We start from the raw sequence: 27,916 nt of genomic DNA, 5'->3' as shown, positions 1-27,916 counted from the left end.
TTTTTGAGTTCGTTTGTCTAATGACGTTTAACGCGATTTATTCACTTTAATGATTTTAAAACAGATCCACTTGTAGTTCTACTACTAAATTCTTTTACTATAATAATGGAATCCAGTGGCGTATGCAGAACCTTTGATGTTTCAGATATAATAATTGCAGGCACTTTGCAAACTTTAAACTTACTAAAAGTATGTTCATGCTTATTTCAAGCAAGAATATTTTGCACAATTATATTTCAGTCGTTCTGACAGTTCATGTCGTGCAAAAGATTTAACAAATTGTTCTGATTTGATTTTGATGTTGTAAGTTGTAGAGTTGATTATAATTAAAAAGAATTAATACAACGTAGTTATTGCTTGTTTTTTTATAAAGTATCCGTCATTATGGATTTGAGCTTTTTTATTATAATTATTCCTTAAAATCTGTCTAGATTCAGTATTAACTCCATGACAGTTATATCCGTCGGATATAGCCTTCATACTATAATATTTACAAATTTAAAACAACTACAATAACAACAACAACAGCAACAAAAAATAAAACAAAAACTGACATATAACAAAGTCATTATTGTCTTATTATTATTATTACCTTTTAATAATATTACATATTAAATATTTACCTAATAATAATTTTACATATGTCTTTGGAACCTAAAAACTGATAACTTTTTTTAACGAACAACACAAACAACTGCAAGGTTATTTTTTCTCTCTCGCTTTTCTCAAGCTTTTAACAAGGTTTTTAAGTAAGCACTAATTTTAATATTCTGAAAGCATAAACTCTAAAATTCAAGCAGCATAACTTTATAATTAACTTTACAAGGAGTTCAATTTTATGTACAATGGTTTCAATAGTATTCTGTAAACTATAAAATAGTTTAAGTTATTGTTTATTTTTAAATATTGAATTATTATTATTTTAAAATATTAAATAGTTAACATTAGGTTGTAAATTTCTAATGAACTGATTTTTTAATCAATCAATCATTTATTTCTGAATTAAGATTTTACATTCAAGGATGTTTACGAATAGTAAATTTACTAATATAAAGTAAACGCCTAATATTAGGCGTTTACTTTATATAATGTAATAATATCTAATTAAAATAATTATAATGCTAATTTTCAAAATATATAATAACAATAATACACTTTATAAAATAAAAATTACGATGTTAATAATAATAATAATAATAATAACAATAACAATAACAATAATAACAATAATAATAATAATAATAATAGCAATAATAAAAATAAAAAAGATCATATTCTGTGCACCCTAAATAAAAGAAATGTTGAAATCAGAAAAAATCGAAAAAGCAATAACAAAAGAAAAGATGACCATTTTGTGATGCAGTTCGTATTAGCTATCGCGTTGCTACTTTTTAAAACCAATCATTTCAAAATAGAGCAAATTAAGGCTTTGTTGGTTTCTTATAGAACGATACAAAGTCTGTATAAAAAAAAAAAATTTAAGGAAGTCGAAGAAAGTCGAAGGAAGGCGATGGAAGTCGAAGGAAGTTGAAGAAAGTCTCAGCTTCATAAAAAATCAGTTTAAGTTTGTTAAAATTGCATTTTTAAAATGCATTTTTAAATATATTACATATTCAAATATTTTTATAAGCTACTCAAAAAACTATACTTTGGCCAAATTTTAAAAGTTTCCAAATCACTGTGAACTAGTTTTGAAGCTTATTGAAAAATTCAAGAAACTAGATTGTTGTATTTCCATTAAGATTCATATGTTGCATTCAAACTTTAATTTCTTCCTCGAAAACGTGGGTGATACCAGCAAGGAGCATGGTGGGAGATTTCATCAGATCATTACAAAAACAGAAAGCAGATATCATGGGATACTGCTATGATAGGAGATTTTGGTTTCTATTTGAAACAATTTGAAAAGATGAAAGTAATCATTACTGCTCTTCTATTGTTGGAGAATGAGTTTGTTGAAAAGAATTGTATTGTATGATTAAAAACAAGTTTAGTAAAAAGTTGCAACGTTTTCTCAATAATATCGAACTTACTGACTACTATTTATTATATGGAAATGCGCGATATGCAATGTAATTATTCATACAATATGAGAATAAATTGATACAACATACTGACTTAGAGAAAATCTGCGCTTATATAAAAAAAATATGAAATTTGTATAAATAAAACTATCGATGTTACCTCAGAACAAATCTGATTTTTGAATTTATTGGTAAAAAATACATAAATAACCATTGAAAAATCAAATTAAACAATATCAACAAGATAACCTATCGAAAATAACATTTTAAGATTATGTTACAGATAACTTATTGAAAATAATCAAAGCAGAATATATTTCAGCAGTTGATAGCTAAAAAATAACCCATCAATATGTTCGAACGAACGTCATCAGAAAGTTAAGCCAAGGTCTTTTATAAAATAACGGAGTTAAAAGCATAAAAAATCTCGGAGGAGCATTTAATGAGTTCAAAAGTTCACGCCTCCTTCATAACCGAATTTGCAAATTTGCCCAGAGGTGGAATTTGAGCCCCAGGTCTTTTGATTCTGAGGCAAGTGCGCTACCACTGTGCCACGGCTGCTAATTGACTCGTTGAATCATCTTTACTTGCAAGAAGAAAAAAATTTTCAAACTATAAAACATTTAAACTGCATTTTAAAATAGATGACTTATCATTAAAACCTGAAGCAAATTGTCCTTTATACTCTCACGTGTTTTATACAATGAGAATTTTAATTGGTCGACTATTTTTAAAGTCTGATTACACTGGAAATTTTCATTTTTCATTTTGAGAAAATATATAAATTTTTTATTGATAATAAGTAAAAACTAAATAAACGGAAGGTCATAATATGTTTGGAGTGGATTGCAAGTTTTCTAAAAATTAATAAACGTCCCCTCCAATTTATTAAGCATGCAAGAGTTCTTAAAATAACATTATTGTGCGATATGTTTCGAGATTTAGGATTCCGTTATTAGAGTAATCAAGGATAGAGTTCCATGTTTAAATGATTATCTGACGTCGTTTTTACTTAAACTAATTAAAGGAAACAGTGTTAGGAATTAAATAAAGATTCTAAATGAAATGTACAAGAACGATTACTTAAGTATTAACTTTTTAGATGTTGTTGAAAGTAGATGTATGGAATTGAGTTTTTTCAAACTAGCTTCATTTAAAGATGTACATAAAGAGATCAGGTCACTTTCGGAAAGCAAAAAAAATCAAAAAAAAACACGATTTCAAATTTAATAAATATCTGCGAGCTTCTAATTGTTAATCCTTTAAATTATTGTACAGCTAAATCTTCCTCAGGCAGATAAATAAGCAAATAAATTGTTATAGTACTGTTGCACATTTTATACTTTATTTTATTTACATTTATAAAATTTATTCTTTAGAGAAATACATGTCTTTAAATTTGATTGTTTTCGCAATTAATACAATGCTCATAAAGGTATTAAGAAAAATAAGAATATAAAAAACACCTCAAAAAAGTTAAAAAAAAGAAACCAACAGAGATAAAAACAGTTGGTACAAGTTGGTCCGAGGGCTAAAAAGATTACAAACCCTCCAATACAATCTCACTTTGTATAAAGAGTTTGCTTCTATCCATTTTTAAGGATTTAATGAGTAAGGATTCGTTAAATAAATTTTTACATGGAAAAATCCAAAACTCAAATGAGGCCCTTAATGGACTCTTACAATCAAGATAACCGAAAACGGCATTTTTTGGCAGGGAAACTATAGAAATGGGTGTAAATTCATCTATTATTCACTTTAATGATGGACGTCAACAAAAGTATTAAAGATTTTAGAACACTTTAGTTTGAAAGGGGAAATTTCATAAGCTGTGGTAATTAATTGACAACGCATTAAGCGAATGGAAAAGTTTTTCACCGAAATGCTGAGAAAAAACGTAAAAAAAGATTTAATTAAATTTTTTTTTATTGATGAAATGAATGAAAACGAATAAGTAGATCCTTATCAAATTGACTATCTACTGAGTATATAACTTATCTTTTGTTTATTTTACTTTTGCATTTTTCTCTGTTTTCAATTTTTTGCATACTTGCCATAATTCAATACACTCGAGAGAATTGAATGTTTGACTTGAAATTTTGAAGTTGTATTTATGTTGATTTATTATTCCGGTGAACCATTTTACATAAAACGCTGCTTATCTTGCGTATATCCAGTTAAGGTGGAAATTTGTATCTTGTTTGCTAGAAAAAAGTAGTATTTTCGCAAAAAATTAAAAACTCTGAGAGTAAAATAATTAGTCCAAAATGTATCATTCATCCGGGTATAATATAATACATATGTGCAAAAGAATTTTCAATTCTGCTTTTGTTTTATTAAGTTACGATGTTTTAAAATACATCGTTTTTAACGATCAAAATTAACACATTTTCCGCTATTATAGATTTTCTGTTTGAAAAACAAAAGTTTTATTTTATGGAAACTATTTCTCTAGATGTACAATTTTATGCAAACTATTTCTCTTGATGTAAGAGTTGTAATGAATTAAAAATAGTTATAATAACTAATTTCAGACATCTTATCTACCTCTTTACCACCTTATTTACCTCTCTACCACCTTATTTACCTCTCTACCACCTTATTTAACTCTCTACTACCTTATTTACCTCTCTACCACCTTATTTAATTTTGTTATTCATTTAAAAATTTATAAATGCATAAATTTTTTAAATTAAACATAAAATGAGCAACCGTAGCGCAGTGGTAAGCGCGCCTGCCTCAGAGGCTCGAGATCCCCGGTTCAACGCCACCTCTGGGCAAGTTTTGTAACATCGGTAAGAAAGGAAGCATGAACTTCCTTTCGAATACTTGTCCGCAGTGCTCTGTGATAAGACTGTAAGGACTTCTTGGGAAACCTAAAAAATAAATAAGTATAAAACATTAAATAATGATAAAACATTAAATGCTATACTTTTAAACATTTTGTTAAACAAAAAAAATAAAAATTTAAACACAAAAATTCAGATCACGAAGACAAAGTTTGACTTTATGAAGAAAGTTTGATTTTAATCTATCTAAATTATCAAAACTTTAAAATTTGCTCTAGCGTGTCAGAGCTAATTTACTGAGTATCAAACTTTTCTACAAATTTGACCAGATTTTTAGTTTTATCACATGTTCAAAATATATATTAAAATTGCGCAATAACTTATGGAGAACCACTCTCTAAACTAAACTTAAACTACTTTATTAGCAACAGAAACATGCAACTTGCACATTTGATTTGGTAAATCGTTTTTTAAACTTAAAATCACTTCTTAAGGAAATGAAAAAAGTAAAGTTTCGAATGTTTTAAAAATAACCTTTGCATCGAAAAAACCTCGAGAAAATAATTTGCCAAACAAAGTATGACCAGCATTATAATTCATATAGTTGCTCTTTTTAATGGAATAAAATAGTTTTGTCATATATTTACTTTTGCATATTCTATTCAGATTGTTTCAATACATGTCAATTTTTTCTGTTTAATAAAAGCTAAAACATAAAAAGGTGGAAAAATTCAATTAAAAGTTTTTTAAACAAACTGCGAGACGAAAAGTTAGCTCATATTTAAAAAAAAGTGTTTTAGTTGTTTTTATGTAAATTTGATTTTGTTGTTGTTTTTATCTGAATTTAACTTCTATTTTTAGGTAACGGACCGCTGAAACCACGGACCACTGTTTCCGCCAGCAAATGTTGTTGACAACAACTTTTTGTTAACGCAGCAAAAGATAACAATGCAGGTTCTTCGTCATCTTAACCGCAATCAATTAATGCGCTGACTAACGCAGATATAAAACCTAGCAATGTAAAAAAAAAAAAGAAAACTCGTCAAAATGATTAGAAAATAAAATCCTAGTGTCAATTTATTGGAAACGAGGCTTTAGGCTAAAGTAGATAAATAAAAGTATTAAAAGCTATAATTGAGAAGTGCAATTAAAAAAGAAAAAATATTCGAACCGCTACCGCAATATCAGGATCTTTTCAAAGTGTAAACAATATATGTGTATTTTATATATTATAATAATTTTAATAAAATTTTCTAATAAATTATCATACAACGCACACTAAATTACTTGCATTAACAAAAAAAATCTCCAAAATATTTACAAAAGGTTTTAAAAGGTCAAGCAGATTTTATAAGATTAGGTAAGAGTTAAAAGTTAAAATCTTAAAAATACAGCATCAATTGAATTGTGACCGTAAACCGCCTCACAAACACAAATTGTCTGTATCATAACACCAAATGATCTTGCTCATAATGTGTCGGACTTTGGTCTCGAAAAACGTTTTGGTCCGATACAGTTTTCTTGGCTTTCATAAGCAACAATAAATCCTATAAAGCAAACCTTGTTAGAATCACAGCATAAAAGTAAAAAAATATTGCAACAAAAAGTACAATATTGCATGGCAAATATAATGCCTCAAAATATTAAATAAAATAGCACAACATACTTTATCAAAAAACTATCGTAAAAAATTTCATAAAAAAAAAAAAAATTAAACATAAAACATTTTATTTACACTCCACATTTTCATCTGTAGTAGATTTGGACCATGACTTTCACGAACATACTTTTGTTGCTCTTTAAGTGACTGTCAATCAGAGTAAAAAAAGTAAAAATAATGATCCTTTTTTATATCTTACATAAAAATAATATAAACTAAACTACTCTATTGAGTACATTCAATTATTTTTTGACAAAATAAAGTAACATATAGTAACTAAGGCCAGCACGAAAAAAGGAGGGGGAGGTATTAACCCCCCCCCCCTCCCCCCCCCTACCTCTATTTCAATGAATATTTGCACAAATAATCGCCCAATTAGGACATTTTTGTACCTCCAGTCGGCAAATGCAAATCTTTTTTAGATACAGTCGGCAAAATGGGACTATTTATTCAAGTCAGCAATTTTGAGAATTTGAGGACATTTTTTTTTAAGTCGGCAAAACTCGTAAGGCACTTCCTCACTCGACACCTACTCGCGCCGGCCTTGAAAGTAACGCTTTGACAAAACAAAATGACGCAATACGTTTGTATTGCCTGACCTATTTCTTAGCGTAAAATTTTATTCTATGCCTAATTTTCAATTACAAAATGGGAAAAAAAAAATTAAAATAAATCGGGAAAAAAAGATTTGAAAAAATCAGGAGATAGAATATTTGATACAAGTACTTTAAAAGAATACATTTTTGAAACTCAAATTTACAAACATTGTAATTGTTTTCATTGAGTCAAATTGCACCAAAAGTAAAACCACAAATGAAAAACTCGATTAATACTTATAAAGAACTTATAATGCGGAATTAATACTCAATTAGAAATTAAAAAGAAAACAAATTAAGTGCAATAGATAAATAAATATACATAAATTAGTTATAACCAATTATAACTAATTAATCAATACATTAGGTTATAACCGATTAATGTATAATTGCACATTCTAACATCTAGTGCAATACCTGTCCGCTATTTATATTTTATCTTTCTAACTCGACTTCTTCAGTCTGCCACTCCAATATTCTTCGTTTTTTTAAAACTCACTTAATCTTGGTTCACCGATGCTTGGTCACCGAAGGAATATGATTCTTTTAGTGAGCTGAACTCTTCTTTGTGGGCCTTGGTGTGTGACCTCTATATAGCAATTAGTCGGAGGAGGATAAACCAAATAAATAATAACAATACCAAAATAAAGTGCAACAGTAGTTCTGTTATGATTGTGCTTGAGCAATAGTGTTTTCATTATCAAAATTTTTGAAGATAGTTTTTTCAGTATTGTTTGCTTTCCTTGTCGGTTAGTAGATTGTGTATCACTTTGAATAAAAAATTCTATGACCTTTGTTAAAAGCTTTTTTTCCGTTAAAATCAGTTTTATTCACTCTATATCTTCAGACAAAAAAAAAAGAAGCTGTTTCAATTATCTTTGTCAAAGAAACTTTTGAAACATCAACGCAGCTCTTTTTAATAATTTACAAACTAAATCTTTTAATTTAGTTTGCAAATTACAAAAGATGTAAAGGCATGCTGAATACTTTACTGATATTTCTACCATCCAAAAATCTTATTTTTTCAAATATTTTCCAAAACCTTTTTTATGTATAGAATAAATTTGTAATTTATTTTAACTATATAACTTATATAACTATTGTAATTTATTATGGAGATAAAAAATTTATTTATTGTAAACTTATAATTTGCTATACAATCATTAAAGAGTTTGTTTATCATAGGGTGAACCTTCAAATTCAAAGCAACACAACTTGAAATATCCAACATAACATCCTTTGCAATGTGCATAAACTTTACTACTTTTTTAGGATTATCAATACCCGTATTTCGCATTTCTTCTCTAAACTTAGTACTTACGTAACAGAAAACAAAACTTTTTTTGTTCTATAGCCCTCTCAAGTATGTCTAATGTACTGTGGACACATCTTGAACTTATGTGTAATAATTTTAATAAACTATAAAAAATCTACATGAAATATATATATATATATATATATATATATATATATATATATATATATATATATATATATAGTATATAGCTTTGATATTATTGAACTCATCACTCTTGTTGGATGAATTAGATGATAAAATAGTAGATGAAAAAACAACATATCGTAATAAATAGATATATAATGAAAAAAAAAATAGATTTACCTTTCCAAGTACTTCTTGTTCATGTATTTTTTGAGTATACTGATCTCTATAAAAATCAACATTCTTATTTAAACTGTTTTTGTTTAACCATTTATTTAAAAAAATCATTTAAAAAACCAATAATTTTTTTTGCTTTAAACTGTTGTTTAGCCAGTTAAAAATGAAACAATTACAAATAAAACAAATGTAGATTAACACCGGAGCTGGTAGAAGCATGTGTAAATTGCCCACTTTAACATTCTTTTCAAGTCGAATGAAATTTCTTTAATTTGCTTCTTTTTTTTTTTACTTATTTTAATTGATATCATAAATTATAATCATAAATATTATAAAATTTTTTCAAAGAATTCGTTTCTACTGCTTCTTCTGAGAACTCCATAATGGTGCATTAAAGTACGGCAATGATGTTATATAATTTTAAAAGTTCTGCTTACTAACAATCTTGCAACATCTGTACAGCAATCAGTTATGATTTTTATATAAGACAATATGCGAGTATAGAAGCTAATGGATCTGAACAATAATTCTTAAAATTTCCAAAAAAAAAGTTCTTTTGATTTATCAAATTTTATGTTAACACTTTCAATAGTGATAATAGAAACATCAAATTATTTTTCTTATCGATTCAAGGTTTATTGTCAATTTAGTTTCTATTAAATCAACAAGAAAAATTAGATATACCACCTTCTATTATTTAAACATTGTGAAATTTATTGCTCCGCATATCTGCATTTAATCATTAAAATCATTATCATTAAAAGTGTAACAATAATATTGTTAAAAAGTATTATTAAAAATAATTGGAATACAACTGCTTTTATAAATTTTTGACAGATCTTTGTATTATAAATGTAACTAAAAAGGAGTTAAAGAGATTTTTTTTTAAACTAGATTTACATCTTATTGTTTTCAAAATCATATAATATTTCAATACTGAATCTAATGCTGCTGTCGATTGGTTAGGTCACAGCATTGTGAAGTGAAATGTAGTGGTTCAAATTCTTGCTCTTCCACATTTTTTTTTTAAATCTTTTTCGATTTTTTAAAATAAAAAATAAAATATTTTTGAAGTTCAATAGAATATTTTTACTTTTATTTAAAAATTGGATTGCGGCAAAATCACCTTAATTTTGATTTCAAGCATTCATTTGCCATTTTTTAAAGTTATTCCATCTTCTGTTTTTTAAATAGTGTTAAAATTGGCAGTTTAGTGTGTCGTAGTGGCTGAAATGGTTACCTTGCTAAGCTTCTGAAGTACATTTTCTACCACTAAATAGCAGTTCTTGCAATGACTAACGAAGCGTTTAAAATTTTTTAAAGTTATGTTATCAATTATTTTTTTATTCATAACTATACATTAGGTAGACAATATGTGTAGTCTGTTAAAACACTAATCCAAATTGTGAGAATTAATTATTTCATTAACAAATTCTAATTTTTTATTCATATTTTCTTTAACTCAATGTCTAGTGTCCAGGATTCTAAGATATTTACTTATATTGTATTCAGAGTTGTTAGTCCTTGGCCTAGCCTTAATGCCAAAAATTGAGGCCTTGGTCTTGGCATTGAAACTGTTGGCCTTGGCCTTGCTCTTGGCCTTGAAAATTTTGGTCTTAGCCTTGATTATTTTGGCCTTGGCCTTAAAAAAAAATTACATATTTTCTTATTGATTTTGTTGAATTCTAAGCATAACCCTGGTCTATTTTTACAAAATATGGTTCTGTTGTCACAGCACTTGCTAATTACAGTTTTGATAGTAACTGGCCTTAACGAAAGGCTAAAATTGAAGTGTTTGATTTAAAAACTGTTTGCGTAGGCCTTGGCCTTGAAACTCTTAATCTAGGCCTTGACCTTAAAACTCTTGGCCTTAGCCTTGGCCTGGTAACTTTTGGTCTTGGCCTTGTAATGTGTGGCCTTGGCCTTGCAACGTTTGGCTTTGTTAACAACTCTGATTGTATTTATATTATAATGGACACATTAGTACTCCTGAATCCTTAAGGAGAGGGGGGAAAGGGAGGGGAGGGGAAGAGGGGATGAGCTCTTAATAAAAGGGAGGGGGAGGAAAGGGATTTTAATTCTTCTAAATTATATTTATCTCAGTCAGTTTGTGAAAACTTTCGGTCTGACATAAATTTTAATTTACAAATCCAAACTAATATTTTTTACAAAACAAGCATAAAACTATTTAATTCTAGCATGGCTTGTAGCCAAATGCAAATTTTTTAACATGTGCATTTGGCTGCAATGCACAGGTTAAAAAACTGCGTATGGAATAATATTCAGTGATTGTTGCTAAAATACGCGGATAATTGGCATTATAAACTCACAAACCAAACCATATTTTTTTATTTCTTAGAAATTATTTTTAAATTTTATTATTATTTTTAGATTTTATTTTTTAGAACTATCTAAATTCACTGACAGGAGGTAATCCACTGGTATTTAAGGTGCTAGCCCTCCTATCCAGTAATCCAAATGGCTAATTTGCAGTTAGATGATTTCAACACTTACAAGTGTGAGCAAGAAGCAATAATCGCAGATTTAAAAAATTTAATAGAAACTTTATTAAAATATAATGCAAACTTGACTAACAGAGTTCTTGAATTAGAAAATTCTAAGGAAAGAGATAAGAAAGAAAACAACTTGGTTATTTTTGGTTTAGAGGAATCAGTGTCAAATGATAAAGTCAAAGCAAATTATCAAATTAAAGTCAAAGAATGGATTTAAAGCTCCTTATATTGTTATTTTAACTGATAAATCAGAACGAAATTCTGTTTTTAAAAAAGCCAAAAAATTAAAGAAAGAAAAAGCCTACAAAAATGTATTTATAAATCCTGATTTGACTGAATCTGAACGGTACAAATTAAGCTATTGAGAGAAGAGTGTAAAAAACTAAATAAGGACAACATCGACACTGCAAATTATTACTTCAGAATAAGAAATGACAAGGTAGTAAGAATTAAGAAATAGCAATTAAACGTCAAAAAATACTTAAATCACATAAAATGCTTCAACTTTGAAACTAGCATTAAAATAAATTATTTTAGTGTTGGAGTTCACAGCCTTAATAAGTTGCTAAGCGATAAGACAAATATTGAATCAGTAAACTTTCATGAGCTTAAGAATTGTGATTTAAGGATAAACAATGAACACATTACACAAAAATGCAAAGAACTGATGGTTTGGTACACAAATGCAACATCTCTGAATAATTGATGATGAATAATTGATGATGATTGAATAATTGATGAATAATTGATGATGAACAAATTGATGAATTAAGGTTACAAATTGAAATATATAAACCGGATGTTATTTGTATAACAGAAACTAGGTTTAAAACAGAATCAGATGTAAACATAAATAACAATAAAATTTTTAGAAGAGATAGAAAGACTCATGGAAGAGGTGTTTGTATACATTTCGGAAATGTCAACCAGGGTCATCAATTACAAATGTGTTGTTATCTTATGAATGATCTTAAGTCTTCTAAAGAACATAAGAAATCCATTATACTATATCAAAAAGGAAATTAATAATTATTCCCAAGTCGTTTCAATAATGTGAATAGGAAAATGGAATTTAAAGATAAATCTTTGAATGAAATGTATAATTTATTTTTGTATCATTATAACTATTTGTCCCAAGAATTAATTATCAAAATAGAAGAAACAAAAACAAATGGATTACTCCCAAATTGAAAAATAAAATAAGAACTATAAACAATATATGGCTCTCTAATAAACGCTATGGCTGGAAGGACAAATTAACAAAAACTAAATATAATAAGTTAAAAATGAGAATAAAAAATGATATCAAGAACAATATAAAACAGTTAGAAAGAACTATAGCCAGCAAATTCAAATCTAATCCTAAATTGCTTTATAAATACATCAATGAGAAGAAATCAGTAAAAACTCAAATTCGAGCTTTGGAAAATGAAAATGGTGAAATTATACATGATCAACTTACTATAGCTACTCAACTAAATAAATATTTTCAATCTGTGTATGTTGATGACTATGATACAAGCATTATTGAATTGCATAATATTTGAATTACATGTATATAATAATTGCATAACCTTCAAATTTGTTATTAGACACAGCTCTAATAACACAAAATGATGTTCAAATTAGACTTAAAGCACTTGATAAGTCAAAATCGGCCGGTTTAAATTTAGTTCATCCTTATATTTTAAAAGAATGCAGCTCTTCAATATCATACCCATTATATTTAATGTTCAAAAAATCAATTGAATCAGGTACTTTACCAGATATGTGGAAAAAGGCAAATGTTATGCCACTTTTCAAAAAAGGAAGCAAATTAAAAGCATCAAACTACAGATCAGTCTCGTTAACTTCAATACCACGTAAAGTATTGGAAAGAATAATAGCTGATTGTATCATGCAATACCTGATAAAAATAATTTACTTTCAAAAAAACAACATGTTTTATGAAAAGCAAAAGTTGTACAACAAACCTATTAGAATACCTAGATATTTTAACGGATGTGTTTCATAATGGAACACCGATAGATGTATTGTACACAGACATAAAAAAGCTTTCGATTGTGTTTCGCATAAAAAGTTATTGTCCAAGTTATTGACTTATGGTATTTCTGGTAAACTTCTTAAGTGGATAGTCTGCTTCTTAGCTAACAGAAAACAATGAGTGGTTTTAGGAGAAAGTGTAACAGATTGAGTTGATGTCCTTAGTGGTGTAGCACATGGGTCTGTTTTAGATCCTCTCCTTTTTCTGGTATTTATAAATGATTTACCAGAAAATTTTATTAATGAATGTCGTTTATATGCTGATGATAATAAGATAATTGCACCTATTTCTTCTCAAAATGATTCACAATTGTTTCAAAATGATATTAACAAACTTGAAGAATGGTCTACAAAATGGAAATTAGGATTAAATTTTGAAAAATGTAAAATTATGCACTTGGGTTCAAATAATAAAAATATTCTTATTTTATGACTAATAACAATACATTAATGGAAATTGAAAAGTCAAAACTAGAAAAAGACATGGGTGTTTATATATCAAGTGATTTGAAATGGGCCAAACAAGTAAAATATGCAGCCAGTAAAGCAAATAGTATGTTCTCACTACTAAATAACACATTCAAGTACAAGGATAAAGATCTAGTAAAAACACTGTATTGTACGTATGCTAGACCAAATTTAGAATTTTCGGTTCAAGCATAAAGTCCGTATTATACAAAAGATGTTAATGAAATAGAAAAAGTTCAACAAAGAGCAACCAAAATGATACCAGAAATAAGACATCTTGAGTATGAAAAAAGATTAGAAATTTTGGATATGACAACTTTAGAGACTCGGCGGCTTTAGGTGACTTGATCTAGCAATTCAAGATATTTAAAGGTATTGAAAAGATTGATGTTAAACAAAATCAAGCAATGAACTCTATTTGCTCATCAGGTTCAGCATCTAACATTAGAGGAGCAAAACATAGAATGAAACCTGAATTGGTTAGAAATTGTATGAAAGGCAATATTTTTTCAGCAATAGAGTCGTTTATGTTTGAAATAGTCTACCAGCAGAAGTTGTTCAATCAATTACACATACCAGATTTAAATCAAACTTGATTGAAAAGCAATAGCAAAGAAGACGAAAATTAAGAAAGCTTATTATTAATGCTTTTTTATTTAAAAATGAACAGTAATTAATATATACCGGCTGTCATAGATATTGCCTGGCACTTTATCTCATCAGCATTAACATTATTATTTAATTTAAGCTATAAAAATAGTATTTTTAATATTATTTTTATTGAGTATTGATGACGAGTATACTGATCAAATGTAGTGCAGAATGTGGTTTTATGCACACTATGGAAATCAAATATACTCATTATCCATAGCGTGTATAAAGTATTTATACAGAGTACAGAAAACATATACTCGTCAGCAAAAAAAGCCAATTGAGTTTTATTACTGATAGAATTCAATATTTGTCACAGAAAATAAATATGCTGACAGAGTTATTAGTACAGTAAGACAATTACAATGTAGATCTCTATGGAGCCAATGGAAAGATGTCAATCTCTATGAGATGAACAAATTTATTGGAATAAATCAGAGACTCTCAAGAAAGACAGAAAATGGAACCCAGAGGCAGTTAAAAATGCAAAATTAAAGAAAGGAGTGGTTTTTGGAGGTCTCAGAATGGCATTACAGCTTGCAAATGGAAAGACAAAAGAGATGTGCCTACCATATTCAATGCATATGTTCCATAAATGGTAAGTTACCAACTGCCATGGAAAATAAAAATAAAACCTAAATACTGTTCGAGAATACAATAACTTAATGTCTGGTGTTGATCAAAGTGACCAGAGGTTATCCTATCACTCTGGTCTCCGAAAACTTTACAGTGGTACAAAAAAGCAGGAGTGCATATCTGAAAATGATGTTAAACAATTTTTTCTACCTTTTTACCAAATTTTAAGTAATAAAGAGTTTTACTATCTTGTTGAGTTATGAGAGAATATTATAAAAAGTTTTATTGGAGAACGAAAAGTAAAACCATCTATAAGAAGACCTTTGGCAAGTTTTCATTACCCATTGACAATTCCATAAAAAGGGAAAAAAAAACTAGAAAGAAATGTATAAAAAAGGAGAAAGTCAAGATACTGTGCTGACCAAGCTCTTTGTATTGAACCCTGTTTTAGAATGTATCACTAAAACATAAGTGAAAAGCATGAAGAATAAATGGTTTCGAGCGATGGAGATGATATATAATATTTATATGTAAATTTTATCTTTAAATCAGTAATTTTTTCAATAAAGAAATAATTGCAGGGTTCCCAGCCAACATTTATGAATTTGCATGCCTTTGCATGCTACTTTTTACTAAAATTGCATGCTTTTGCATGCTATTTATTAATTATGTTGCATGCTTTTACATGCTTCTTTTTAAAAATTTGCATGCTTTTGCACGCACTCTATTATATATATATAGTGTATATGTATATGTATAAATTCATAATAGCATATGGATTTTTTAATTTTATATTAAATATAAAAGAAACTTAAAACTGATGAGTATAGAATCAATTTTAAATTGTATATAAATGCTTGAAGTATTATCAACAAAACCTTATACTAAAATATAAGTATGCTGCAAAAGCATATTGTAAACTTTTATTATTTTTAAATTATCATAGAAAACATATTTTTCATTACTTTGGAATTAGTTCAAATTCTACGGAAAATCAAAAAAGAAAAAATTAACGATAAAGTATGTATATATATATATATATATATATATATATATATATATATATATATATATATATATATATATATATATATATATATATATATATAACAAAGACAACAAAATTTTAGTCAACACATAATATATATATATATATATATATATATATATATATATATATATATATATATATACTTTAGAATTAGTTCAAATTCTACTGGAAATCAAAAAAGACGAAATTAACAATATTATATATATATATATATATATATATATATATATATATATATATATATATATATATATATATATATATATATATATATATATATATATAACAAAGACAACAAAATTTTAGTCAACACATAACACTCAACACAAACTCATGTTAACAACAATAACTGTTAAAGTTTACTTTTAGTTTTAATAACTATCTTGCATTAAAACAGGTTTCTTTTATATTTTGACTCAAAACAAATGTACTTAGTATTATAGTATATTAATATAATTAAATAATATATTATATGTTCCAAAATTTATAAAGTTTGATAAAAAATAACATAAAAAGTTAAGAAAAAAATGTTTTTTCGTTAGAACTTTATTTCACTAATTTTTTCTTTTTTTCTAAATTGTAAAGATTTATTTGTAATTCCCTTTTACGCTTTATTCCCATGTCAATCATAGCTTGTGAAGTTTGGCATACAGTTTTATCTAACTTTACTTAGAGTAGCGCTTGCTGAAGTTTTCCATTACCTTCATCAATAGCAGTTTCTGCAACCTCGATGCCAGCTTTGCATACCCTTTATGTAATAAAATTTAAATATTTTGTTCAATAAAAGTCCTACTAGTTATGTTTTTATTCAATGACAAAATTCAAACAATAAAATAAAGAAAATATCCAAATTTTATTAAAAAAATGGTAAACAATATACCTTATATCTGCTTCAATAAGTTCTAGATCTGTTTTTCGCTGTTGAAAAGATTTTGTCAGCAACTCTGTTTGCTTTACTTTTTCTGATTCAGCCTTTACTAATTTAGTTTGCTCAGCCAAATAAACTTTATATCTTTGATGAAACTCTTTACAACATTTAATTAAGTTACTTGTTATTGGAAAATTCACAACTCCACCTACTTGATTAAGTTCATCTTTAACTAAAAAAGTATTGCAATAAATCAAACTATTTATCATTAAATGTTGTAATATTACTAAAAAAGAAAAAGATAAAAATATTGTTATTTAAACCATACCTAATCTCAATGCAACAATAGTGTCCTCTTTTAAGTTGGTACTGTGACCTTCTATAAAATTCTTATTTATAGAAAATCCTCTTTTGGGTGAACTGTTGCTATGACTAAGAGTTAAAACACACTTAACAAGTGCAAGCAGCTGAGGGAATTTTAAATTGCCTGCTTCATCACATATAGTGCCCACTTGACTCCAATAATTATCTATTCGCTTATATTTGGATTGTTTGCTTATACTATTTAAATAACAAGTACTAAAAGCATAAGACCAATATGATGTTTGCTGTTGAGCGACAGATGTAGTAGGTAGTTGTGAATTTATATAAAAGTGTTCTGGGATTACCTCATTTTGATAAGACAACCATTGATCTCTAACTTTATCACACAGTGATTCTTTGGTTGAAGAAATATCATTTAGATGAAAAACCGGGCCAAGTTGTTTTTCTAGAACTGAAGCGACTTTCAATGTTAAATTAGATATTGCACTTGTTGCACCTGGAGCAATACGCTTTTTTGGATGAAGAAATTGAGCATGCTTTAAAAGTGAAACATGAAAAGGTAAGTTTTCATGTAAATACGATGCAGAAGCAATATAAAACTCTTTGCACTCGGTCCTAAATTTTTCATCTACTGAATTAGGTAGAGCAGCTCCATGCAGAAGCAATTTGACTTTTGTTCCTAATTCAATTGAACTTAATTTTCTATGGTTTTCGATTTTGTAGAAATCAATCATTAAAATTTCAGGCTGTGACTTGAACTCTCCATTATCATTTTTTAACTTTTTTGGAAGAATAAATTTTTGAAGTAAAGAGTTTAATAGTTTACACATCCCAGGATAAAGCACGAGAATCATTGGAGATTCTGTTTAAAATTGTACTAAAAATGCTTCAAAATCTTGTGCTGAGAAAGCACAAAAACCTAAATATCCTTGAGTCTGAATATGATTGTGTAGAGCTTCATAAATTCTTTTGTATCTATCTGTTTTAAACAAAGTGTTAAAGTTTTTTTGTTTTAGAAGAAATGTTAAAAAATATTCTTCAAGGTTCACCCATTGTTCCAAAATCCTAACAGCAACATATTTCATTGAAAGCCATCACATTTCTATATGTTTATTGGCAAACTCAGCAACCAAATTAGTTAACTCAACTAAATTAGCATAATCTTCATGTCTGGCACTAGAAAACTTATAAAAAGGGAATATCAATAAAAAGTTCATCTAAATCAAAGGAAAGCTTTTTAATGCCTCTTCTAAAAGCAGTATGGACTTTATGTACCACTCAATAAAAATGTTTTCAGACTTTAAATCCAGTGATAACTTCATTTCAAAGGCTTGTTAACATTTGGCCCATCCATCCCAACATGTAAAAGATATGCAGAATCCAACTCCAAGTCAGTTTCAAATTTAAAATAATGGTCAACTAGTTGGTTGTGGTCACAATGACCAATAAACAGAGAACCACAATATGACGTTACAATTTCTCCCTTTTTGTCTGACCAATACTGGAGATATCCGTCATACTGTTTTTTTACTTGCTTAGTTGTTGTTTCATCAAACTTAAAAGTAAATGGTGTTTTTTTAATATCAGATTTACATGCTTTGCATGCCTGTGTAAACAACTGCATGCTTTGCATGCCGAGTGGGAACCCTGTAATTGAAAGAAAACCTTAAGTATGAATATTTACGATATCTTACTCATAAAAACCCTAAAAAGTGCACTTTTTACTTAAAATCAAAGATAAAGTAAAATATTGACAATTATATGCTCTCACATAATAACTTAACTGTTGGATTTTAAACCATAATTTAAAAGCAATTTTAAAGAATAAAACTTTCAGAACAAAAAATTGTCGCTCGTACGCAAGGAGAGTTTTATCTGACTAGTAAACTCATCTTGCATATGCAATGAACTAACATCTTTTTTATCATAATTTAATAAGATTTAGTATGCTGCTATGAGTATTATACTTTGGTGAGAAACTGAACTAAAAGATAAATTTTGACAACAATTTTTAAAGCCTGTTAACACTGAAAGTTTTTGTTTTCATGTCTGAAATAATTATATTCTAATTTTTAAAACCGATTTTGACTGAATTTTTTTTTTTAGTTTTGAGATATAAATGTTTTGTTAATAACAAGTAAAAATACATAAATGAGGGGGGGGGGGGGTGGATATTAATAAGCTTAGGATGGGTGGGAAAATGTTCAAAAAAATTATTAAATCCCCCCCCCCCCCTCCCACCTTGTATTATGGACTAGAGAGTAAAGCTAACTACTTTTTAGTTTTGCTATCTACCTTGCAAAACTACTTTTTTAATTTTGCTATCTATCCTTGTTTCTTAACTGTTTGTTTTTTAACTGGTTGTACACATGTAATTGAGATAATAGAGAAAGTAAGAAAAAAAAAAAAAAAATACCTGTAAGATTTTTTTGTAGAGTTATTTAAAACATACAGTTTCATTTCTTCTTCTATACGATTCATTTGCAAATCAGTTATCTAATGGAAAAGAAAAGTTAAAAACTAAAGTTTTAATGTTCATAAACAAAAACTTATTGTTTTACTTCCCCATCATAAACAAAAACTTATTATTTTGTTTTTCCATCATAAACAAAAATTGTTCAGTACCTCTATCATAGCATTGAGCTGGTGAAACTTTCTTTCTAGATTTAAAACATCTTCATGAGATCCCCGTACTTCCTTAAAAATAAAAAAAATAAAAAACTAACAACAAAAACATTTTAAAAAAATTAGTGCTATCAATAATTTTTAAATAAAAATATTAAAAGTCCTTTAGTTAATTACTTTCTGCCACTTTTACTTTTAAATGTAATTCTTTTTATGACACTTTAAACATTATTCAAACAACTATTTCCAATTACTTCCTATGATCCATGAAATATTATTCATACAACTGTTTCAATATAATTTGCCAGGACTATAAGCCTCGCACCCCTTCTTCATCTATTAGGCTGGCACAGATGTATTTTTGATACACTGTTTCCAGTTTAAGATGTTGAATGCTAGATCTTCTTATCTCAATGCATGGGTTTTGCTTGTGTCTCTGCTTTTTATGACTAGGCAACTCATTCTATTATCACCTAAGGAGAGTACAGCTCTAAAACTCAGTTTTATGGTTCTGAGGCCGGCAAGTAGTCAGGTTTCCCGAACTCTGTGGTAGCTCTCAGAGAGGCTGATTCCATCAACAGCTGAAATCATCAAATTTCAGCTGTTGATGGAATTTAATGATTTCAGTTTGATATTTTTAGCTGTTGATGGCTGATTCCATCAACAGCTGAAAATATCAAAGTATTAACAGGGCTATGTTGTACATGGATGGTGTCCCTGATTGTACTTTTGGTGTGCATTGCCAAGACCACATTTGGACCCCTTTGTTGCTTTATTAATAGTAAAGGGTTTACTAATAGTAATGATTTTATAATAGTAATGGGTTTATTAATAGTAATTGCTTGGGCTATTGAACAGTGTACTGAGTACCATCTATGCTTTGAGTCAAGTCCTTTAACAAATTTAAAAATGAATAAAGTACTAAAAACTATAAAACACAAAAAACAATCACCAAGTTCTCTAAACCTATCATTCACTAATATTTGTGGTCTTCGAAGTAACTTTTCTTCTGTTGAGTCTTATCTCTTGCAAAGTTTACCAGACCTACTTGCTCTTTGTGAGACTAATTTGAGTCCAGCTGTCTCATCTTGTGATCTTAGTGTTAATATTCTTCCTTTAATTTGTAAAGACTCCAATAGTCACATGCTTGGCCTGGGCATTTACATTCGTAAGAATTCACCCGATTGTCAGGACACTAGGTTTGAATCCACAGACTATTCTTTTACGTGCTTTCCTTTAGCACCACTTTACTCTATTGCCTTTCTCGTTGTTCTATTTGCTCTCTTTCATCTCAAGACTACACTCTTTTTGATGTTATTTCTGATCATATTGACGAAGCCCTCTCCCTTTATCCATCAGCTAACATTGTTGTTGTCGATGACTTTAATGCTCACCACACTAAATGGTTTGGCTCTAGTGTCAATGACTCTGCAGGCATTAAAGCCTACAACTTTTGACTTTCTTAATCCCTAACTCAAATAGTCAACTTTCCAACTCGCTTTCCAGACAACCCGAATCATTTACCTTATTGGACTTATGTCTCGTTTCTGATCCTAGTCAGTGCTCAATTTCTCCACATTCACCCTTAGGTGCTTCTGATCACAGTTTGATCTTTCTAAAACTATTACCTCATTCTTCTTCTTCATCTAAATCCCCCTATCATCATACCTCTTACAACTACCTTAAAGCTGACTGGGACTCTTTCCATGATTTTCTTCGTGATGGTCCTTGGGTAGAAATCTTTCATCTTCCTGTTGATATATGTACTTCTTACATAACTTCGTGGATTTAGGCTGGCATGAAATCTTTTATTCCCTCTCGACAATTCCAAGTCAAGCCTCACTCTTCTCCATGGTTTTCCTCACATTGTGCTGTTGCAACTGCCAATCGAAACCATTACTTCCATATCTATCAGCAAAACAATTCTCCAGAAAACAGATATCTGTTTATTACTGCAAGAAACCATTGTAAAAAGGTTTTGTCTAACACCAAAGCCCGCTATTCTCAAGTCATAAAATCTTGTATTTCATCACAAAGATTAGGCTCTCGTGACTTCCGGAGAATCTTCAATAGTATCAAAATAAGGGCAAATCTGTATTTCCATCTTTCTTGTATGGTCCAGACTTTGTCACCTCATCTAAAGACAAAGCTGAATTATTTGCTAAGAACTTTTCATCAATATCATCTCTTGATTCCGCTAGTTGCATTCTACCTGATATAGCCATCAAACAGGTTGATCCATTGCTTGACTCCTGCTTCTGTAGCTACAGTGATTTCCTGCTTAGACTCTTCTACAGCTTGTGGCCCGGACAACATACCTGTTATAGTCTTGCAGAAGTGTTCTCTGGAGCTGTCGTCTATACTTTCAAAACATTCAACAAGTGCTTATCAGAAACTTGTTTTCCAGCCTGCTGGAAAGCGGCATCTGTCATCCCTGTTTTCAAAAGTTTTGGAGAGCAATCTGATTCATCTAACTGTCCCATTAATCTTCTTCCTATCATAAGCAAGGTTTTTGAATCTTTAATTAACAAACACTTAATCTCTCATCTTGAATCTAATAACTTACTTTCTGATCATCAATATGGATTTCAATCTTCTTGTTCTACAGCTGATTTGCTAACAGTAATAACAGTTTTATCGTGCATTAGATAAAGGTGGAGAGGTTAAGGTCATCGCTCTTGACATTTCTAAAGCTTTTGATAAAGTTTGGCATGCTGGTTTTCTCCATAAGCTTTCTTCTTACTGTGTATCTGGTAAAATCTTTAAGATTATTGAATCCTTTTTTTCCAATCGTAGTATAAAAGTTGTCCTCAATGGACAGCACTCTTCTTCTTATTCTGTAACTTTAGGGGATCCTCAAGGTTCAATCCTTGGCTTTATACTCTTTTAATTTACATTAACAATCTTCCAGATATTCTCACATCTAAGGTGGTATTGTTTGCTGATGATACTACTATTTATTCTTGTCATGATAAGAAGCCAACACTCTCTGATTGCTTGGAGGGGGGATTTGAGCTTGAAAAGGATCTCACTTCTGCTACAGTATGGGACTCACAGTGGCTGGTGAACTTTAATTCAGATGAAACTCAATTTTTTTCAGCCAATCGTTATCGCAATAGTTTAGATCTTCCTATATTTATGAATGGTAATGTACTCAATGAGTCATCTACCCTTCATCTTCTAGGATTAACTCTTACTTCCAATCTTTCTTGGAAACCATATATCAAATCGGTTGCAAAATTAGCATCTGCTAAGGTTGCATCTCCTTATCGAGCTCAACACTTTCTTACTCCGGATTCTATTCTCTATCTCTATAAATCTCAAATCCGGCCTTGTATGGAATACTGTTGCCATATCTGGAGAAGATCTTCTAATAATGCCCTTTCTCCTCAAGACAAAGTGCAAAAACGTATTGTAAACATGGTTGGACCTGCTCTTGCAGCCAACCTCCAACCATTATTATATCATTGTAATGTTGCTTCTCTTTCTCTTTTCAACAGATACTATAATGGGCGCTGCTCTAAAGAGCTAGCATCTCTTGTGCCATCTACTAAAATTTATTCTTGTGTTACTCGTCATTTAATTAAGTCTCATCCTTTTTCTGTGATTGCTTCGAAGTGCTCTAAAAACTATTATTCCTATAGTTTCTTTCCTCGAACATCGGTTCTTTGGAATTTGCTTCCTTCATCTTGCTTTCCTGATTCATATAATTTGAAATCCTTTAAGTCGTCTGTCAATCGTTATCTTGCTCTATAATCTTTGTCTTTTCTCTTCCAGTAACTTCCATCTAGGGTTTTTCAAAAACAGTGGTTTTGAAAAAACAGCTGTTACTGTTTTTCAATTTAAAAAAAAACAGCTGTTAACAGCTGTTTTTTATTTATTTTTTTAATTTTATAAGAAATTAAAATAATGACACAAGTTAAGGAGCAAAAAACGTCAATGTCCTTATATTTGTCAATGTTGTTTACAAAAATAAATTTAGAAGCTTTACTTGAAGAAGACTAAATAAATAAAGCTATTAAAAAACCCAATTTTTGAATTTTATTAAAGGATGAAAAACTTTAACTTTTTATTCAGCTATTCGAATATAAACTACAATTTTTTCTTCATTTTTTATAATAAAAGTTTAAAAAGACAAGAGCTTTAAGTGACTCGTCGGACAAACACGATCTAATTTTTGTGCAAAAATTTGTGCAAACTGAAAAAACACGCTCAACGCCAGTTGATGTTGGTTTAATACTTAAAAGTGCATTGAATAATTTTAGAAGGTTTTCTGTACGTTGTCCAGTGTTCTTATAAAGAGTGAATTCCGATTTTAACCATTTGAAATCTGATCCAGTTGTTGTTGTTGTATGTTCTTTACGAAGAAGCAAGTTTAATTCGTCGTTTAGTGATAGACTAACATTTTCAGATTTGGATTGTATCGACTCATATATTTCAGTTTCTTCATCAAATCCAAACAATCGAGAAGCAAGACGACCGGCAAATATCAATGTTGCTTTTGTTGGAGTGTTTGAAGGATCTTTTAAACTCTTTAAAAGACTCATAACATCCTTGTTCAATCTTTCATCAGTACGGATTTTCAAGTTATTGTACAATTCTTCACTGATTTTGCTGTTGATCATTGACAATTTTTTAAACATAAACTCCAAAATTATTACAGCACTTGCTAATGTTGCATCTTCCTGACTTAAACGTTGAACTGCAAGTTTTATCGGTTCCATAGCATCATAAAGATTACAAAGAGCAATAAAATCAATTGAATCCAAAATGTGTGTCGCATTGAACTCAAATAAAGTCTCTCGAATTGCCATTTCAGTCTTAATAATCGAGTCCAACATGGTTGGAATTGAATTCCAGCGAGTTTTTACATCAAGATGTAGTTCAATTTCACGTCCTGTTAAAGCTTTTACTTTACTCAAAAAAATGTTGTTGCGAACTGTTGAATTTTTTATGAATTTGACAAGCTTTCGAGAATTTTTAAGCAAATCGTGATAACTAATTTCAGATTGTTCAATGTCGTCATCATTTAGCAAATCAAGGCGATCATCAAAGCAATCACTTTCATCAGATTCATCGCTATCAAAATAGTGTTCCTCAATTTCATTCTCTTTCTTATATAAAGTATCGCAGACACCCAAATGTAGAGCATGGTTTAGGCAAAACTGGCCAATTATATCCACAAGTCTAATGAACTTTTTATTCGCTGCTGCTCCATCCTGAGTTGAGCCAACAATATCTTTGTTCATGTCAATTCCAAATTCAGTTAAATGTTGTTTCATAGCGACAACCATGTCTTCAGCAGAACAAGATCCAACAATGCGAACAAGACCAATTTTAATAGTGACTTTATCATCGCTGCTGTGTATATTAATTCCAAAGAATCGTCTTCCTCTTATTGTTGTATATTCGTCTACGCACATACTGAATTTTGCTCCATAAGCAAGTTTTTCCTTAATTATTTCAACAACTTTTGCTTTCTTCTCGTTAAAATCTTCAATAATTAATTTCATGACATCACGTTCATTAGCTGGAAGTTTGTAACCATCTCGTGATATAGATTGAAGAATATAATTGTTTCTAGTTATTGCTCTAATTGAAATACCATCAGTTGCCATATCTGTAACTATTTCTTTGAGGGATTTTCGATTGAAAAATTGATTTTGTTCTTTTCTCTGCTGTTGGTTCTTCGTTGGATGTGCCAGCTGCTGACCTTTCAAAATCAATTCCATGTGTCTTAAGATGTGCTTTCAATGTAGTTGTAGAATTTCCATAACAGACAATGATTTTGTTGCATCGCAAGCATTGTCCTTCGAGAGATTTTGTTTTTGGATTTTTTCGTTTCGTAGCAAAATCCCATACTGACAACATTGCTGAAATATATAAGCATTGTTATTGTATTCTTAAATCAAATTAAAATGATTTAATACGTACTGTTAAATGTGTTACTTTTAAAAACACCCAAGATTTTACTTTCTTCTCTTTGAAAAACACAAGGAAAAACACTAACGTATCACCAATACGTAATATTTTTTAAACATGAAAAAGTCGTTAAAAACAGTAAAAACAGTTCTGAAAAAACAGCTGTTTACTGTTTTTCATTTTTGACCAAAAAATAGCTGTTTTACTGTTACTGCTAAACAGTAATGAAAAACCCTACTTCCAACTCTAATTAGTGGTTGCTTCAGCCTTGTTGGAAGTGAAGATGTTTAAAAAAAACAAAACAAAAAAAGACTTAACACTAAACATACTGTTTAGTAGCAAAATTTAATTCTCATAAGTTTTCAAGTGTCAAAGTATAAAATTGGTACTCTTCCACTTATTTCCAAGGTAGCACAAAAAATTAAATACTTATGGTTCCAAATAACCGTGGTTCTGGTCATTTATGCACTTAAAATATTTTTCTTTGAGGATCTTTATTTGTATTAAGCTCATAATTTAGTTAATTACAGTAAACCCAAAAACTTCTTGTGAATTCACTAAGCAAAATTTCCCAACTTGTTTTAGTAACATTGATCTTACATAAAATATTACAAATGGAAAAATTAAAATGAATTAAAGGTAAAACTTAAACTAGTATTTAAATATCTATCAGGAACTGAAAAAGTTTTACTTGGAAAATATTTATATATATATATATTAACATTTAAAATATAAAACATTTATGCAATATTTTTTGTGTAGCACATTTCAGTAAATATACTTTCCTAAAGTTGATTTTATATTTTGGTGTAAGTAATGATTTGATTAAATCATATACATTTGAAAAAAAATTGTTGGATTATCTATTGAAAAAAATACAAAAAACAAATAGATAAACATAAATAAACAAATATAAAAACATAATTATACAGTATTAGCAATAAAACATTTAGATTTCATACCTGATCTAACTTTGAAATATTGCTTTCTAGGCCTGCAGCAGTTGTTTCATATACAGATTTGCGTTCATCATACTCTATTGTCATCTCCTTTAAAATAAATGATTTTATAACTATTAATAATAAAAATATTTATTTATAAAGATATATATTACCAAATTTTATCAGATGATAAATTGTGAAAACATTTAATATATAGCTTATGCTATTTCTTTATTTTTATCTGGTTGTTAAAGTGCTCTAAAATCACTTTAACAACCAGATAAAATTTAAGAACTTGTCACTGCGCACTGTGCAAAAGCATAAACTAGGAAGTTCATGTCTCCAATTTTACTAATGTTGCCACTATGGCCAGAGCTAGTTTATGGTCTAACAATTGTGCCTCATTTGGTCCTTGACAAAAACCAACCCCAGCACATAGATTAAAGTATTTCTCTTAAAGTGCTATTCTAATTTTTTTAAGAGGTAGTTATCTAATAAATAATTATGTACTTAAAGTAAATGATTTATATATAAAATATATTTACATCCATTATGACTTACCTTGAGATGAGTTATAGGCGAAACTTAAACATTTCAAACAGCCTGACTTTGTTAATGTGACAAATATTTTATGCAAAATAAACGTGCTTGACATAAATTTGCAAAAATGTTAAGTGTTACAAATGCAGAAAGCATTTAATTAGATAATGAAAACATTTAAATAGTACAGCTTAAATAACAAGGTAAAGTTGGTTATTAGCAAAAGTGCACCTGTTAAAAAGATGTCACACATAATGCCTCAAGCATGTACAGGGTGCGTCAGTGATTTGTAAACTTTTTATAACATTTTTCAAAATGAATTTTTAAAGCATAAAAAATTATATTCATGGAATGTTAATAGAAGGAAAGTTGAAGATGCATACTTTTTCCACCTTAACATTCAATTAAGTCTCTTTTTTTTTTGATCATCGCATAAAGCCCAAGACGGAAGGACTGGCAGGTGCTTATTATATAGTCCCTTGACATTGAGTTCCGAGCACAGGTAATTGATGACTTCAGTAACTTGACACTTGAGATGCAACCCTTACTCTCAACTATGCTCCACACACTATAGTCAAGGGGATTCAGATCAGGACTGGATGGTGGCCAAAAGTGTTTGGGCCAGAAATTAGCCATATTGTCCTGAAGATATTGTTGAGTTTTTATGGACCCATAACAAGGTGCATTGTCCTGTTAAAAAATGTAAT

At 29.0% G+C, this 27,916-nt stretch overlaps 2 protein-coding genes and 1 long non-coding RNA gene across 3 annotated transcripts in view; all 3 read right to left on the bottom strand.

The window, feature by feature from the left end:
* The window catches only part of LOC136075521 (uncharacterized), a 5,736-nt gene extending 4,953 nt beyond the window's left edge, over positions 1-783 (bottom strand). Inside the window, exon 1 of the long non-coding RNA XR_010635988.1 lies at positions 624-783. This is a non-coding gene — a long non-coding RNA (uncharacterized LOC136075521). The remainder of the gene's footprint in view (positions 1-623) is intronic.
* Positions 784-6,016: 5,233 nt separating this feature from the next.
* The window catches only part of LOC136075519 (intraflagellar transport protein 81 homolog), a 52,323-nt gene continuing 30,423 nt past the window's right edge, over positions 6,017-27,916 (bottom strand). The window contains exons 18-23 of the mRNA XM_065788907.1: positions 26,691-26,777; positions 19,807-19,878; positions 19,598-19,677; positions 8,691-8,736; positions 6,549-6,620; positions 6,017-6,360 (exon numbers count right to left, since the gene is read on the bottom strand). Coding sequence (XP_065644979.1) covers positions 6,259-6,360; positions 6,549-6,620; positions 8,691-8,736; positions 19,598-19,677; positions 19,807-19,878; positions 26,691-26,777 — 459 coding nt within the window. The 3' untranslated portion in view covers positions 6,017-6,258. The remainder of the gene's footprint in view (positions 6,361-6,548; positions 6,621-8,690; positions 8,737-19,597; positions 19,678-19,806; positions 19,879-26,690; positions 26,778-27,916) is intronic.
* On the bottom strand, positions 16,548-18,018 carry LOC136075520 (uncharacterized). The gene is made up of 3 exons (XM_065788908.1): positions 17,186-18,018; positions 16,870-17,089; positions 16,548-16,737 (listed from the first exon to the last, which is right to left on the bottom strand). Exons 1-3 carry the CDS (start codon positions 18,009-18,011, stop codon positions 16,659-16,661), a joined length of 1,125 nt encoding a protein of 374 aa, XP_065644980.1. The 5' UTR covers positions 18,012-18,018; the 3' UTR covers positions 16,548-16,658.

This window comes from Hydra vulgaris, chromosome 01 (genome assembly GCF_038396675.1).
Source record: "Hydra vulgaris chromosome 01, alternate assembly HydraT2T_AEP".
NCBI classification, from domain to species: Eukaryota; Metazoa; Cnidaria; class Hydrozoa; order Anthoathecata; family Hydridae; genus Hydra; species Hydra vulgaris.
This window is presented reverse-complemented; position numbering and strand designations above follow the sequence as displayed.